Source organism: Thamnophis sirtalis, unplaced genomic scaffold, assembly GCF_051295495.1.
Source record: "Thamnophis sirtalis isolate CommonGarterSnake01/CBP01778 unplaced genomic scaffold, rThaSir2_p1.2 scaffold_6, whole genome shotgun sequence".
Lineage (NCBI taxonomy): Eukaryota > Metazoa > Chordata > Lepidosauria > Squamata > Natricidae > Thamnophis > Thamnophis sirtalis.
The window spans coordinates 121,176,093-121,191,874 of record NW_028261386.1 but is presented as its reverse complement, the minus strand read 5'-3'; the positions used below and the strand labels follow the sequence as shown (position 1 = coordinate 121,191,874).

General features: G+C 39.6%; 1 protein-coding gene across 6 annotated transcripts in view; it reads left to right on the top strand.

The window, feature by feature from the left end:
* The window catches only part of MYO6 (myosin VI), a 120,009-nt gene that overhangs the window by 33,269 nt on the left and 70,958 nt on the right, over positions 1 to 15,782 (top strand). For all 6 annotated transcript variants that reach the window (XM_087718847.1, XM_087718846.1, XM_087718845.1 and 3 more), the window contains exons 2-5: positions 1,650 to 1,782; positions 9,348 to 9,417; positions 10,247 to 10,320; positions 14,641 to 14,770. In XM_087718847.1, coding sequence (XP_087574973.1) covers positions 1,666 to 1,782; positions 9,348 to 9,417; positions 10,247 to 10,320; positions 14,641 to 14,770 — 391 coding nt within the window. In that variant the 5' untranslated portion in view covers positions 1,650 to 1,665. The remainder of the gene's footprint in view (positions 1 to 1,649; positions 1,783 to 9,347; positions 9,418 to 10,246; positions 10,321 to 14,640; positions 14,771 to 15,782) is intronic.

Below are 15,782 nucleotides of genomic sequence, written 5' to 3'. Positions count from 1 at the left end.
TCCACTGGAGATTAAACATTTGTGAGAGTATGTAATTTAGTTTTCAGGTGGTCTTTGTTGGCTAGGCGTTTGGTTCTGGAGATGAGGGTCTTGGCTACAGAGTTAATCTGTGCAGGGTGGTGATGGGATTGTGCATTTAAGTAGCGGTTGGTGTCCCCCCCCCCCGGTAGATGGTGTGTCCTAGGGAGCCATTGGGTTTTTTGTAGATTAGGACGTCCAGAAAGGGAAGTTGGTTGTTTGCTTCTATTTCCATGGTGAATTGTATTTTGGGGTGAAGGCTGTTGAGATGTGTGAGGAAGTTGTCCAGTTTTTCTTTCCCGTGTGGCCAAATCATCATATGTGTCATCAACATATCTAAGCCAGAGTTTGGGTTTGTGTTCAGATTTATCTAAGGCGTTAGTTTCAAAATGTTCCATGTATAGGTTTGTGATGATGGGTGAGAGGGGTGACCCCATGGGTGCTCCTTCTATCTGTTTGTATCTTTGTCCATTATGGATGAAGTATGTGTTGGTTAGGCAGTGGTTGGTCAGGTCCAGGATGTGTTTAGGGGGATTGTGTTTGTTCTGGATGGCTGTCAAGGCTTCTTTTATAGGCACTTGGGTGAAGATAATATATTAATATATAATATATTAAGATAATATATTAATTATTATATTATATTATTTTATTATTTGTGTGTGTGTGTGTATGTATACATCTGTTGCATTTGTGCTGATAAATAAATAAAGGGAGACTAGTATAGATCTATTTCAAGCTTTTTAGCGCTCATCAGCTAGCCATACCCTTACTGGGATTTGAACCTGTGCTGTAGTACATATTAGGCAGTTGTGTTAGCCACTAAGCCACAGGCTCTCTTCCTTTATCAGCTGTATGTATGTATGTATGTATGTATATGCATATGCATATGCATTTTATGTTTTTACGTTAACCTGAATTTAATTGTAATTGGGCATTCTACTGTATATCTATTAATTTCCGGGAGCCCTTTGGGGCTGCATTATGTACAACATTACTCTTTTGTGAGGGCGGGGGGGGGGGGGAGAGAATCCTCCTCTAGCACAAGTTTCTAATTTAGTTTTATCTCAGCATAAAGGAATCTTGGCTTCCTCCTTGGACCTGCAATTCATTATCCATTAATGGAAGATTGCTGATGAATTTCAGCTCAATAATATGTCGGTGCTTTATTGAATGTGGACTGTGGTGTTTCTGTGTGGGTGGTGGTAGTTTAAAATGAGTGCATCTTGCTTTATTCAACTCCTTTTAATACATTTTAGAATCCCCTCTACCAGGTTTGGTTAGATACGTTGTTTTATATTTTCATCTTTCTTAGCATATATGGTGTTGGTACTGTCCTCTGCTGAGTAATGTTTCTGTAAAAGCCACCATTCATTCCATTGGGTGTTGCCTTATTTCTCATTTTAGGGCACTGCATTTCTTTCCAGGTAGAAATAGTTGCATTCGTTAATATAATTGCTCATCAGTTATGAGGTTGGGAAGAAATTGGGATTTAAACTTCAGTGGAAAAGAAGCAATGGATGCTCCTCAAAACGTTTAGCATCCCATTTCCCCCCTTGAGATATTTTCATTGTGTCTACCAAGCTAAACCTTACATATTGTTTTTCAGTTACAAACATTTCTTTTCTTTGTAGGAAATAGTTCCTCAAGATGGAGGACGGGAAGCCTGTATGGGCTCCACACCCAGCTGATGGGTTTCAGATGGGGAGCATCGTGGATATTGGACCTGACGGCTTAACTATTGAACCTGTAAATCAAAAGGGCAAGGTAGGTTTCTTCAAAAGGTGATTCGTTCTTGTTTTAGTGAAAGAGATGATGTTTGCAGTGAACGAGAAGCTAATATTTTAAAGCATTGAGAGCACTTGGAACTTTTAATTGTTTTTTAAAAATATTTTTTGTTACAATTTTAACTATAACAGTAGAAACTAATACAAACTAAACTTAAAGAGAAGAGGAGGAAAGAATCAAAAGTGCAAGAAAAAAGTAAGACTATCACACATACACACACACGCGCGCGCGACTTCCAACCTTTATCATAATAAGTGTGAACAAATTTAGGCTCTTTAGCCTCTATAAAGTTATAAACAAATATTTCTTCATCCCATAACCCATTCCTTGTCTGTAGACAAATGCATAAATTCTTCTTTGTATCCTTGCATTGATTTCTTCAAGGCTATGTAATAAGCCTCTTTTGTTTAATAGCAATTAAACATTTTATAGAGGCCAGTTTGGTGTAGTGATTAAACCATCAGGCTAGAATATAGCAATAGCAATAGCAGTTAGACTTATATACCGCTTCATAGGGCTTTCAGCCCTCTCTAAACGGTTTACAGAGTCAGCATATTGCCCCCAACAACAATCCGGGTCCTCATTTTACCCACCTCGGAAGGATGGAAGGCTGAGTCAACCCTGAGCCGGTGAGATTTGAACCGCCGAACTGCAGAACTGCAGTCAACTGAAGTAGCCTGCAGTGCTGCATTTAACCACTGTGCCACCTCGGCTCTCTAGAGGCTCTCTCTAGAAACTGGGAGGTTGTGAGTTCTAGCCCCACTTTGGGTGCAAAGCCAGTAGGGAGAACTTGGGTCATTAAAATGTCGGTGCTTTATTGAATGTGGTCTGTGGTGTTTCTGTGTGGGTGGTGGTAGTTTAAAATGAGTGCATCTTGCTTTATTCAACTCTTTTTAATACATTTTAGAATCCCCTCTACCAATCACTTGGGTCAATCACTTTCTCTCAGCCCTAGGAAGGAGACAGTGGTAAACTACTTACTGCTGAAAAACCTTGCCTAGAAAATTTCGGAGACTTGTCTGAAAGTCTCCAAGAATCAGACATGATTAAACCGAAGGGGGGAAAAATCTTACCTCTAATACCACATATATAAATAGAAGTCCCTCGGTAATAATGCAACCTATAAATATAGATTCAGATCTGCACTCAAGACATTTAAAGATGAACAAAGGACGAAATAATTATCACAATATAGCACGTTTGAGGTTTTGCTATTTTGCTTTGAAATGTTACAACAGAGGACTGCATGCCTCAATATATTTTTTTTCCTTCTGAGAAACAAAGCTTCTAAATGTTATTGTTAATCTCATCTTCTCCACCCAAGAAAAAGGGAAGAATAAAAGGTTGTACTGTCCTTAAATATTTTTTTTTTTGGAAAATTTAAGAATACCCGCTAAATGTCTGTGGAGATTCTCTGTCATCCAGAACCGATGAAGCTTCTTAGATGAGAAGCGAAACGTTTTCCTCAAGGAAGAAACAGTCCAGCTGCCTTTTGAAAAAGCACCTTTGAGTTAAAAATACAGGATTCCCCACCAGTCCTATATTTAATGTGATTGTCGATACTAAATATTGGTTTTTTTTAAAAAAGAGTTTAAATAAGCTATTAGTCTTATTAAAAAAAAACAATAATCATACCTCATCTAGAGAATTAATGGGTAAGTTGAAGGTGTGCAGAAGAGATAACAGAAGTTTTGTTATTCACACAAAAGCATCTGCTTAGCTCTGAATGTTGCCTATTAAATGATTGTCTAAGGGGGGGGGGTGATATTCCATGACTAGGTTTCTTTTTTGTATGTTTTGAAGCATTTGTGCAACAGTAAAAACAATTTGTTCAAGAAACATAAAACATCAAATGAGCAGACAAAATAAAGCCATTAGAATCCTTTTCAATAGAAAATGAAAAATAATACAATCAACCCTAGGTGCAATTCATTCTGCTAAAGTATAAGTATTGTGACAGAAATAGGCTTGAAAATGTATTAGGTTATAAGCACAAGCATAATAGGCTCATTAAGGTGGTTTTTTTAAAACAAATAATGGCTTCCCTTAGTTTGTGCGATTTGTTCTTGAGATGCAACATGGTTTCAGACATTGGAAAACTGAACAGGTTTATGCATTTATCATGGTTGTGATTTATTTTGATATTTTAAATAACCCACTGTCCGAAATCAAGGGGCTTTCTCTATCAAACAAGACTTTAAGTTGTAACAGTAGATATAGTTTATAAGGACTTATTGTTATCCTTGTGGCTAACTGCCTCACCACTGTAACCAGCACATTGTGTGATTGCATTAATTTATGCATAGAATCCTTGGGGAAGCTGAAGATAAATGTCCGATTGTGACTGAAAACTGAAGCCATGCTTTGTTCATTTGTTTTTTTTTTCCCTTTCTTCATATTGTGATATCACATTTTGCCTTCCATTTCCCTCAGTAATGCTGTGGATGGCATGAAAATAATTGAATGCTCAGAGTTGTCATAAGAACCCTAGACCAGCATTTCCTGACCTGATGTATTGTTCCAGATATATTGTGAATACAACTTCTTAAAAGCCTTGGGGAATCTGAGTTAAGGAAGACGCTCAAAGATACACATTTTACTGAGGGAATTATAAACGAGACTGCTATTTTCATCTACGTTGATCATCAAGAATGACATGTAGCCTGGTCCATGTAGCCTGGCCCAAATCTAGATGGGCCTGCTAAACTGTTACTTCTTTATGCTTTGTAAGAGTAGTAATTTGGAAAGCTGGTCTCTTCTGTGACAACTTTGGTGGAGGAGAGCGGTATTCCATGATGAAAATAAAGTAGAAAGAAATCCATGGACTTACTGTACAAATCTAGGCTTCTTCAGAAGACAGTGTTCTATTTTGAATTTGTAAGAAAGAGCTTAAAATAAACACATTTTAAAACTAATGCTCACATTTTCCAACTCAATGAAATAGAAGGAATTTTAGTATGTAGGTCAAGAGGTGATGCTACAGGCTTCCTCTCTAAGTGAAGTCTAAGGAAGTAATCTCATCTAGGGGAGAAAGAAGGTGATGTTACCTTCCTACTTCTAAATACGTTTACTTAGAAGTAATGCAGCACTATGTAAAATCATTCTTATTCCAAGGAAGCATCAGAGTATTTTAATTCTGTTAATTTATTTCAGAAGACATTCTCAACAGCCTGATAATATATGACAGACATTAGGGAAGAATTCTTTGGATTTGGGAGATTTTTAAAATTATAAAGTACTTTAAAATAAAGCATTGATATGCATGCTTAGAAGGGATGTGGTGTCTCAGTGGCGAAGATGCTGAGCTTGATGATCAGAAAGATTGGCAGTTCGCCGGTTTGAATCCCTAGTGCCATGTAATGGAGTGAGCTCCCGTTACTTGTCCCAGATTCTGCCTAGCAGTTTGAAAGCATGTAAAAATGCAAGTAGAAAAATAGGAACCACCTTTGGTAGGATGGTAGACCATACAGGCTTCCAGACGTGACTCTACGAACACGTAACTATGATGCCACCTGAGCCGCTTTCTGCAGGTGGTGATCCACCTATTGCATCGAGCCTGTTGCGGTGTCCATTCCCCAGATGCTTGAATTCAACACAGTCTTGACAAAGGGCTCACCCCGAACACACTTCGAAGGCAAGTCGCTGCCTTATCCACTGTCTTGCGATCAGGTTCCACTCGCACCCTTTCTAGACATCCATAGGTAGCCACTTTACTCCGGGATGCAGCAAATGTGCAATCACCTACGATTCATCGTTATCCAACCTGGACTCTATCGCTAGTCTTGCAAGCTCTCATTAATCCACCTTTCGAACGATTAAAGACTTCCAGCCTTTGCCATCTGACACTGAACATCGCCTTCCTTGTAGCAGTCACCTCTGCAAGCTGCATTTCAGAGCTGGCAGCTTAATCCATTTGAGAGAATCTGTGTATTATTCGGCCTGACAGAGTCATCCTCCATCTGGATCCGTCATTCATACCAAAAATAAACGCTCTCTTTCATAAGTTGCAGGAGGTAACACTTCCTGATTTTTGCCCCAATGCCACTCACCCCACTGAAAAATGGTGGCATAAATTGGACGTCAGGAGAGCGATTCGACGTTACATCAAAAAAACAGCATCCTTTTGTCGAACTGAATCATTGTTTATATATTTCAGCCCGCCTCCATGGGCAAAAAGGTATCATCAACTGTGATTGGCAGATTGTTGAGGGTCTGCACCACACTGTCCGATGAACATCAATCCAAACAAACACCAGCTCGTATCATGGCTCACTCCACCCGTAGCGCTACTATCACGGAAGCCTGGGCTACTCAAGCTTCGGTGGAGGAAATATGCAGGGCAGCCACATGGGCATCTCCATCGCCTTTCATTGAGAATTATAAACTTGACTCTTTTGCCTGCAGGCGGTCCATGAAGCTGACAGGATCCCGGACAATCCATTATCCTGCCCATAAGACATTAAACTTGGGTATATCCCATGCTTGGATTCCCCAAGCAGCACACAGGAAGGACTGTTGTCTTACCTGAACGGTACATCTCTCTGTGCTGCGGGAGAATCCAACACCACATGAATGTCCGGGTCTGTATCCAGATGACAATGACCGAATTGGAACACGCAGCTGCTTGTCATAGTCTTCATATGGTCCATGTCTTCGTCCTCTGAGCTGCAGCTTCCTGCGTCGTACGTAAGAGAGAGAGACTAATGTTAGGTTTTTCAGGCAAGAGAAGGGGCTGTTCCTGGATGGGGAACTGCTGCTGGGAGTACATCCGAGTTTTAAAATCTGAATTAACTGTACAGGTAGTCCTCAACTTACAACAGTTCATTAAGTGACTGTTCAAAGTTACAATAACACTGAAAAAAGTGAGTTATATCATCCCCATGATTCAGTGATAAAAATTCAGACACTTTGCAATTGACTCATATTTTTGATGGCCACGGAGTCCTGTGCTCATGTAATCACCATTTGAGACCTTCTGACAAGCCAAGTCAATAGGAAATCAAGATTCATTTAACAACTGTGTTACTAACTTAATGATGGCAGTGATTCACTTAACAACTGTGGCAAGAAAGATTGTAAAATGGGGCAAAGCTCACTTAACACATGTCTCACTTAACAACAGAAATGTTGGGCTCAATTATGGACATAAATTGAGGACTGCCTTTACAGGCTTGTATTACCCTTTTCATTGGTTCGCATCTTAGAAATGGTGGTAAATTCTCAGGAAACATCAGAGTTTTCTGAATTTCACAAAGAGGGAAATTGAGATAAGTTCTCTGCCCCTGACTATAATAGCCAGGAAATCAAGACTGGGTCATTTGGTTGTCCTGGCTTAATAATTACTAGAGAAATGTGGAACTTTGCATATTTCTAGCAGGGTGGATGAGAACTGAGGAGTGAAAAACATTTTCTGAATTCCAGGAGTGTCTCTTTTCAGATAATTTGTGTGTATTAGATATTACACTCCTAAATTCTGAATCAGTAATGATATAACTACTTTATTTGTACTTTTTAAAATACTTATGTCTATAGTAGATCAGAGGTGGGTTCCTACCAGTTCGCACCAGTTCGGTAGAACCAGTTCGTCAAATCTACCGAACCGGTTAGAAGAGGTTCCACCAGAAAGCAGGCCACACCTACAGAAGAGGTTCCAAAAATTTTGGAAACCCACCAGTGACAGACACACACACAAACACAGACAGACTCACACAGAGAGAGAAAGAGAAAGAAAGGAAGAAAGAAAGAAATAAAAAAGAAAAAAAGAAAGAAAAAGTGTGAGAGAGAGAGATGAAAGAAAAAAAAGAAAGGGACAGAGAGACAAAAGGAAGGAGAGAGAGAGAGAGAGAGAGAGAGAAAGAAAACACATGGCCGGCAAGCCACTCCCACAAGGTCACATGGCCAGCAAGCCACTCCCACAAAGAAGGCCACACCCACAGAGTAGGTTCAAAATTGTTTTGAAACCCACCACTGTAGTATATGCTGTGTCAATTGGACCACACTTACAAAAATAAGCGTGTAAGGTCTAGTGATGGAGACACCAGGGAGACTGTGAGTTCTAGTCCCTCCTTAGGCACGAGAGAAAGCTTGGGCCAGTAACTTTCTTTTAGCCAACCTACCTCGTGGGGTTGTTTTTTGAGGCAAAAACAGGAGGATTTCTGCTTTTGAGTTATTTCTTTGTTTTTTTAAAAAAAACAATAAAGGTGAGAGATAAATACAAGAATCTTACCTTGTTTCTCAGACTAAAAGTTCAAGGGGAATGATTGGATCAGACAGCACTTTTACCTTGCCAAAAGCTTGAAATTCTGACTGGGACATTTCTCTCCAACCAGCTAATATTAAACGTACCACTAATTTGGAGTCTTGGTGACTAGACGTCTTTAAACTTTGGAATAGTTAAGAGCTGGTTAGAAACAGTATGGTTTAAGCGTAGATAAAGTCAAAACTCGGTTAGTACTCAGTAGTGATTTGGGTGATAAGTTTCATAGGATTGTGCAGCATTGCAGCAAGTGGCAATACCTATCTCAGTGTTTCTCAACCTTGGCAACTTGAAGATGTCCGGACTTCAACTCCCAGAATTCCCCAGCCAGCATTCGCTGGCTGGGGAATTCTGGGAATTGAAGTCCGGACATCTTCAAGTTGCCAAGGTTGAGAAACACTGATCTATCTGGTTTTCTAGGCTTGAAGGTAAGTAATGTTGAGCCTAGCTATTCTTGGATGGGAGACTACAGGGAAGTGCTAGGGTAGTGGGTTCAACTGAGAAGTGAATTATCTTTGCAGAAGAAGCCGTTGGCAAACCAATTTGAATCATCATCATCAAAAACCATACATGGTAATGTTCAAATGATCACCGGGAGTCAGGTGCAGCTGAGAGGCTTTCTTTTTTTATTTGTTGCTTAAGGTGACTTCATCAAGTAGCAAACTTTCTCTTGATCATAAATATGGTGTTCCATATATTTGCCATCCCTGACTTTTATATTTCACTGGCAACTCCTGAAAATGCATGGTTGCATTTCCTGCATTGTAGAGCTGTGGTGGTGCAGTGGTTGGAATGCAGTATTGTATGGCTAATTCTGCCGACTGCCAGGAGTTTGATTCTCACCGGCTCAAGGTTGACTCAGTCTCCCATCCTTCTGAGGGCGGTAAAATGAGGACCCAGATTTTTTTGGGAGGAAACTGCTTAGAAAGGGCTGTAAAGCACTGGAAAGTGGTATATAAGTCTAAGTGCTATTGCTATGGCTATATCCTTGTAGGAAAGCTGAGCTTGTTGTTGTGTGCTTTTAAATTGTGTATTGTTCTGTTCGTCTTTTTTATCCCTTATCTGTACCCCCTTCCCTGACTTGGATTGTGAGCCGCCCTGAGTCCCCTTTCGGGGGAAAGGGCGGCATATAAATGCAATAAATTCAATTCAATTCAAGCTGTTGTGCATGAAACTTCTCTTCCTGCAAATTTACATGAAGGTGTTTGATTGCATATTACTTCCAATAATAAGGCTTTCTTCAGTTTCCCACATAAACCAATAACTTATATCTCCTTTTCTTTGACAGACCATTTTTGCTGCTATCAACCAAGTCTTTCCCGCAGAGGAGGACAGTAAGAAGGAGGTGGAGGATAATTGTAAGTGAGCCATGTAAATGTTAAGTGAGGTGGCAGGGGCTCTGTGGAGATTGAGGTTGCCAAAACCCAGCTGCTTGCTTGAGCCAAGGCCCTTCACAAATGAATGAGTGTTGCTAGGTGATGTCCCCCCCCTCCCCAGAATGGAACCCCCCCCCCCGGGTGATTTGTTTGGCCTTCTGTGTATTTAGAGGATTCCATTTGAAACATGCTGAGTCTAAATGAAGAATGCTACAGAAGAATGCTACTGGCAGGAGCAGCATTATCAGATTAGCCTTAGCTATGACTAGTTGCAGTGGTTAAAGTGAAGTATGGCAGGCAAATTTTGCCCACAGCCAGGAGTTCAATCCTGACCGGCTCAAGGTTGACTCAGCCTTCCATTTTTTTGAAGTCGGTAAAATGAGGACCCAGATTGTTGGGGGCAATATGCTGACTCTGTAAACCGTTTAGAGAGGGCTGTGAAGCACTGTAAAGCTGTATATAAGTCTAAGTGCTATTGCTATCAGGAAGACTATTTGTTCTAGGCCTACCTTATGCACAAAGCCAGCTAAGTGACCTTGGACCAGTCACTTTCTCTTATAAAGGAGGCAAGGGGGGAAAAAAAACCTTGCTAGGAAAACTGCAGAGATTTGTTCAGAAGTCTCCAAGAATTAGAGACGATTGAAGAGAAGAAAGAAAAAAAAAAGACTCTGGAATTTTTTCTATAATCCTCTAGGCCTGCCACAGATCCTGAGTCCTTATCTCACCTCCTCTAAGTCTGTCACAGATTTCTTTCAGGAAAAATGGCAGGATATATGGTACTTACGAAACTATTGTTGTGCTTTCATTGTAGGTTCCCTAATGTATTTAAATGAAGCTACCCTCTTACATAATATAAGAGTTCGCTACAGCAAGGATAGAATTTATGTAAGTATCACCACAGCTTGTGAAAAATATGGGTGGGGGGTTTTTTTTGGTCACAAAGGAAAATATGAAATATATATTGTTTATTTGGTCAATGACCAGTGAATTTTTTTAAAAAAATACAACACCCAAGTAAAATCTAATAGATGAAATAAAATACTAACATAACAAAAATGAAATAATATAAAAATGAAGACATATGCTACTGTATTGGTGCATCAATTACCTGTGCAAATGTAAATTTAAAATATTACAATCTACAAAGTAAGATATAGTATATATCATCTAAAAACAAAATGGATAGTATGTATTATGTACTATGATAGCGGTGTTCCGATATCTCAGGGGCTGCCACAAAGAAGAGGGAGTCAAGCTATTCTCTAAAGCACCTGAGGGTAGAACAAGAAGCAATGGGTGGAAACTAATCAAGGAGAGAAGCAACTTAGAACTGAGGAGAAATTTCCTGACAATTAGAAAAATTAATTAGTGGAACAACTTGCCTCCAGAAGTTGTGAATGCTCCAACACTGGAAGTTTTTAAGAAGAATGTTGGATAACTATTTGTCTGAAGTGGCGTAAGGTTTCCTGTCTAGGCAGGGGGTTGGACTAGAAGACCTCCAAAGTCCCTCCCAACTCTGTTATTCTAGTCCTTTAAACCTAAAATGATAAATAAAGCGGAAGTAATTATTTGTATAACCAGCTGTGCCTTATTTTCGGCAGCAACATAGCAATTGGCTACTGCACAAGTAATAAAATATTATGAATCTTCTAGAAGATGGTTCTCATAGAAATTGTCTGGTCTTCCTGGAAATTTTCATACTAGAAATAGAATATAAGCAGATCTGACATCTCTCTGGAATTTACAGTGCAAATACATGCAAAATGGCTTTGATCTCTGTCACCTCATGGGCAGGTATGCTCAGTTAATGAGCTTTTTAGAGTATCTGCCTGTGAGGATGGAAAGATGTTACGCCCGCTTTGAAAAATCAGCTTGGGGAAAGTTAGATTTTGTAGATATCTTCCTGTTTCCCAAGCACTCTTATCTGTGCAATTTCTGCCACATTAGGGCAGCCTATTAACTTCAGTCTGAAACTCCATGTCGTCTTTATTCTTGGGCGTGGTTGTTTGGCGTGGTCATGTCCTAAAGAAATTAGGCATGGTGCAGAAAGCCCATATAATAGCCAATCCTGCTCTACAGCCTGTTTCCAGGGAGAAGCAAAACCATCTTATTAAAACTAGTGTCAGTTCAACTGGAAGATTTGGATTTTCAGCCCGTAACGTATCCACTTCTTCCAAACCCTTATCTGGTTGCAGGCATTCCTGTCGCAAGATTTAACTGGGTGTTTGCTGTCCTTGGGTGCAGCAAGGACTGATCTCACAAATTTTATGGCCACGGTTTCCAGTATATCTGTCTTTGCATAAATTTCCACTTTGTGCCCCATAAAGGATTTGAGCCAGTGTTTTAATACTGCAGGGATTAATTATCCTCTACCAAGTATAAAAGAAGTGCTTAATTGCCCTTTTAGACATAAATTAGCTTCGATTTGTGATTCTGATATATGTTTCAAGTGCCTTTAGAATGGAAAACCACTCCAAGGTGTTTCAGTACAGTATTTCAATTCCAATAACATGCTCTGATTTCTGGAGGTTTCTACTCTCCAGCTGTTGAGTGGCTCTCTTAACAAAGACCAGAATTTTAGATTTTTCAAAACTGGGAACCAGGTGTTCTGCGGATCTAACAAAACATTACTGTTATTGCTCTTTCCAGCCTTACGGTGATTTGTGAAATTATAGTGGCATAATCAGTGTAAAGGACAATAGGATTATTAAGAATGTACAATTTGAAAAAAGAGTGGAAATGAATATGTCCCTGTCCAAATCCTTTCTGAACTACTGTGCTAGAGAAGGAACTCTTGGGGGTTGTATTTCATTCTTAAAATAGTTGTTGGAGTATAATTTCTGTGTCAGAAAGAGGTGATAGTTGTCAACTGCCCCCCCCCCCCCAAAGGCAATTCCTGGTTGTTATGTCAAAAGCATGTTTTAAATCTAGAAAGGCCATAAAGAAGGAAGATTTCTTTTTTTGAATATATCTTTGTGCAAGACGATAAGAGCACCAGAATGTAGTCTCTTGTTGATCTCCTGGCTGCTCCTCTTGGATTATGCCTCATGCCTCTATCCACTCTTGGAATTTGTGATTAACTGCTTAGCATATAATTTGCTAACTGCATGCAGAAGGCCAATAGGCCTGTATAATTGCATGAATCATTGTTATTGTTTTTATTATGAATTAGGACAATATTTTCCAGGCCCCCAATGTTTTGGAACATAACTAGTCTTATCTATGAATATAAACACGGGTGCTAATCTATGAATATAAACACGGAGGCTAGCAGAGACACCCACCAGCTGGGAATCTGGTTTTATTATGGAATTATTACTGACAGAACATAATAAACACCTGGAGCCTTATGTCCTTAAGGGATGAGTTAAGGGTTAACTCTTGTACAGAGCTGGGTGGGTGGGTGGGGGGGCAATTTTAAACCTCAGATCTCATTTATATTACCAGCAATGATCATGTACAACATTCTGAAATATTCCACCCAAGCTTGAATTGACACTTAATTGACTGGGGAAATAGGGTGGGTGTCTACTGGTTTTCCTAGTCCTCAGGTAGTTTGCCAGAAGTAGGAAGAATCTTTTTTCCTGACTGATTGAATTGATTTCCGCCAGGTCTTCTTCATTGATTGAATTGGTTTCCGCCAGGTCTTCTTCATTGCCAATATTTTCTTATGGGACGGCCAGTAGATTAACTGGACTAATCTATCAAGCCTTTAGATTACTCTTTCTGTACTGTATGACAGGCTTTATGACATGGCCTTTTCAACTGTGCACAATCTTGATATCAAACCATTTTTATGCGGTACATCCAGTTACTGGAGTGTTGCTTTGTTTCTTTGACAAAAGCAGATTTCACATTAAAAATTAACAGACCCTACAAGTATGGTTTTTGAGACCTGTTGCCTAGCTGCTATGCACAGGATTTCTAAAGTTTCCAAGGCTGCTAGCTATTTAGCGACTGCTTTAGCGTTACTTTCATTCCATCTGTTGTCACGAAGCAATTTGGGGAGAAATTTACTCCAAACTTTCATTTTGTGAATGGAAGTAATTCATTTAAAAAAAAAATCCCTCTGTCATTGCTCAATTGATTAAGAAGCAGGAAAGTTGCATAACCACTAGTCTAATTTTTTTCAGTTTGGGGGCATTCTGTTTTTATTGAATACACCTACTGAAATTGTGCATTATGCACATAACACATAGCTCATCCTTACACGCATTTCTTTTAGAGACCACAATACATTGAAAAGCAAAATATGCATGCTTGCCTTCCTCTCTGTCGAGTGAAGAACCCCGCATCACCCCTGACACTTCCCAGCTCAAACAGCCAGCTTAATATTTCATGGGGCTATTAGATTGCCTGATCATATGTAACAAATTCGGTCTAAATTGCACACGGTCCCTGCCATCTGCTTGACAAATGCCAGCTGGGAAATAGAAGGAGGAAACTTCTGAAAGAAATGCCAAGAGCAGGGTTACAATAGTTATGTTAATTTCTTTTTCTTAATCCTGCCTCTTAAATGCTGACTTACCATTATGTTTGCCCATTGCTCTTTTTCATTGTTTTTTTTTTTAAGAAAATAAGTCACTGTATAATATGTGTAATTTTGTGTTGATCATAATTTTAAGATCCACTCAATCACACAGTTCATCCTTGAAAAATGAGCAGGCGTGCTAAATTTGCTTTGTGTGAAAATAATTTTGCTACTAATTAATTTGTCATTGATTTACTTGCATTGCACCTAATTGTAAGCGTACCCTACATAAAAATCACAACTACATAAAAATCACAACTACATAAAAATCACAACTACATAAAAATCACAACTACATAAAAATCACAACTACATAAAAATCACAACTACATAAAAATCACAACTACATAAAAATCACAACTACTAGCACTGATAATAATTTATTTTCAAGGGCTTTACAAAACATAGCCTTATGTATTCAGTGACTTTTTACACTGTAATTTATCAGCATAAGAAATGATGCTGTTTTAAATTATCAAACCAATATTACAAAAATAAAATAAAAACCGCAAGTGTGATTTGGTTCTGACTTCAAGAAATTGACCTGGGAAGTGTGTTGAGCATTCCCTCAGAGGAATACCTCGCACCCTGTGGTAATAGGCCTCCAAAGTTTACAAACAGAAATTCCAAATCCATGTGATTATAACACATTTTGTTGTGGGTTTTCTTTCCAGACTTATGTAGCCAACATCCTGATAGCAGTGAATCCTTACTTTGATATACCAAAACTTTACTCATTAGATGTTATTAAAAAGTATCAAGGCAAGTCACTAGGGACGCTGGCGCCTCACGTCTATGCAATTGGTAAGGAACACATTTCTCTGACTTCCAATGTGCCAATGCTTTTATTTTCTGTAGCTTTTATTTTGTCTAAAATGGTTTTTATCTCTTGCTTTTTACACCGATAAAAATAAGGTAAGATGCTGGAGCTGTTACGGTTGATCCGTGAACAAATTAGTTGCTTGGATTGCAGTTTGCTTTTAAGACTCCAATCTATATGCATATAGATTACTTTTAGGAGAGTAAGATGTCCCTATGGGTGTTTATCAGTTGTGACCGACCTTAGGGAGGCTGTGCTCATCTCTATTTCTTGAACCAATGCTGCCTAGAGATGTTTCTGCAGTCATGTGGCCAGCATAACACCACACTGCAACACAGAGTATTGTTACCTTCCCACGTGCTTATATGTGGAACCAGCAGTGAGTTCCTATTGGTTCGGCCCGTTTTGGCTGAACCGGTAGTGGTATGGCACCCTGGGTCTCTGGAACCAGCAGTGACCCAGGGCTGCCGTGCCTCTGAACCAGTCCCCAACCACCACTGCCATCTTGTTTTTGAGTTCTGCGCATGCACAGAACAATTTTAATTGAACTGTGGGTGCATGCACAGCACACATCCAGCACGCATGCACCCATCTGGCGCGCATGAGCAAAGTGCGCACACAAGAGAACCGGTAGTAAAGACTGCTGGAACCCACCCCTTTGTGGAACATATGCATGTACTTGCATTTACTTCCTTTTGAAGTGCTAGGTTGGCAGGAGCTGGTTCACTCCGTCTCATAGCCCTCTGGTCTTGAACTGCCGAGCTATACACCTTTAATGCTATAAGACTTGGTGTCTTAAGGAGGCTGCTGTGGTAATACTGAACAGCTAGTCTTGACTTATGACCGCAATTGAGCCCCAAATTTTTGTTGCTAAGCAAGGTAGTTATTAAGTGAGTTTTGTCTCATTTTATGACCATTCTTGCCATTGTTCTTAGTAAAGAATCTGGCTTCCCTATTGACTTTGCTTGTCAGAAAGTTACAAAAGATGATCACATG